General features: G+C 37.5%; 1 protein-coding gene across 1 annotated transcript in view; it reads left to right on the top strand.

Annotated features, from left to right (window-relative positions):
- The window catches only part of LOC107477370 (zinc finger CCCH domain-containing protein 16), a gene marked incomplete in the record, with an annotated part of 3,650 nt that continues 3,124 nt past the window's right edge, over positions 1–526 (top strand). The window contains 2 exon segments of the mRNA XM_052259659.1: positions 1–95; positions 277–526. Coding sequence (XP_052115619.1) covers positions 61–95; positions 277–526 — 285 coding nt within the window.

Below are 526 nucleotides of genomic sequence, written 5' to 3'. Positions count from 1 at the left end.
GGAAGTTAACGCGGGTAGTAGAAATTACGCATTGTTTCAGACGTAAAACCCCAAATCTCAATGAGAGACCTTTGCAGAAACTTCCAGCGTGGCAGGTTCTTCTTCTTCTTCCTCTTTTTTCTTCAAATTACCCTATTTGTTTTACTTTTAAGCTAATTTTATTCGTAAAAGTGTTCCTTTGTTTTGTTCATAGGATCCTAACGTTCTGAGAATACAGTGTTTCTGAATTCTGATTACTGCTTCTGTTTATTTATTTATTTATTTTTTCTTTTTCAGCTGTCAATACGGAGATAGGTGTAAATTTATACATGCTGTGGCACAACAAGGGAAGCCTAATAATAGTTTTCATGGTTTTGGGGGACAGAATAGTTTTTACCAACAGCAACAGCAACAGCAAAATGTTAACCCTTTTGGATTTGGGTCTAAATCTGCTTCACAACCACACCAACAGCAGCAAAAGACCAATCCTTTTGGCTTTGGGGTGCAGAACAACATCAACAACTCACAATTCAAAGGGACCCCTCAA

The sequence above is a fragment of the Arachis duranensis genome, chromosome 3 (assembly GCF_000817695.3).
Source record: "Arachis duranensis cultivar V14167 chromosome 3, aradu.V14167.gnm2.J7QH, whole genome shotgun sequence".
NCBI lineage: Eukaryota > Viridiplantae > Streptophyta > Magnoliopsida > Fabales > Fabaceae > Arachis > Arachis duranensis.
The sequence above is the reverse complement of the archived record's forward strand: the minus strand, read 5'-3'. Positions and strand labels throughout refer to the sequence as shown.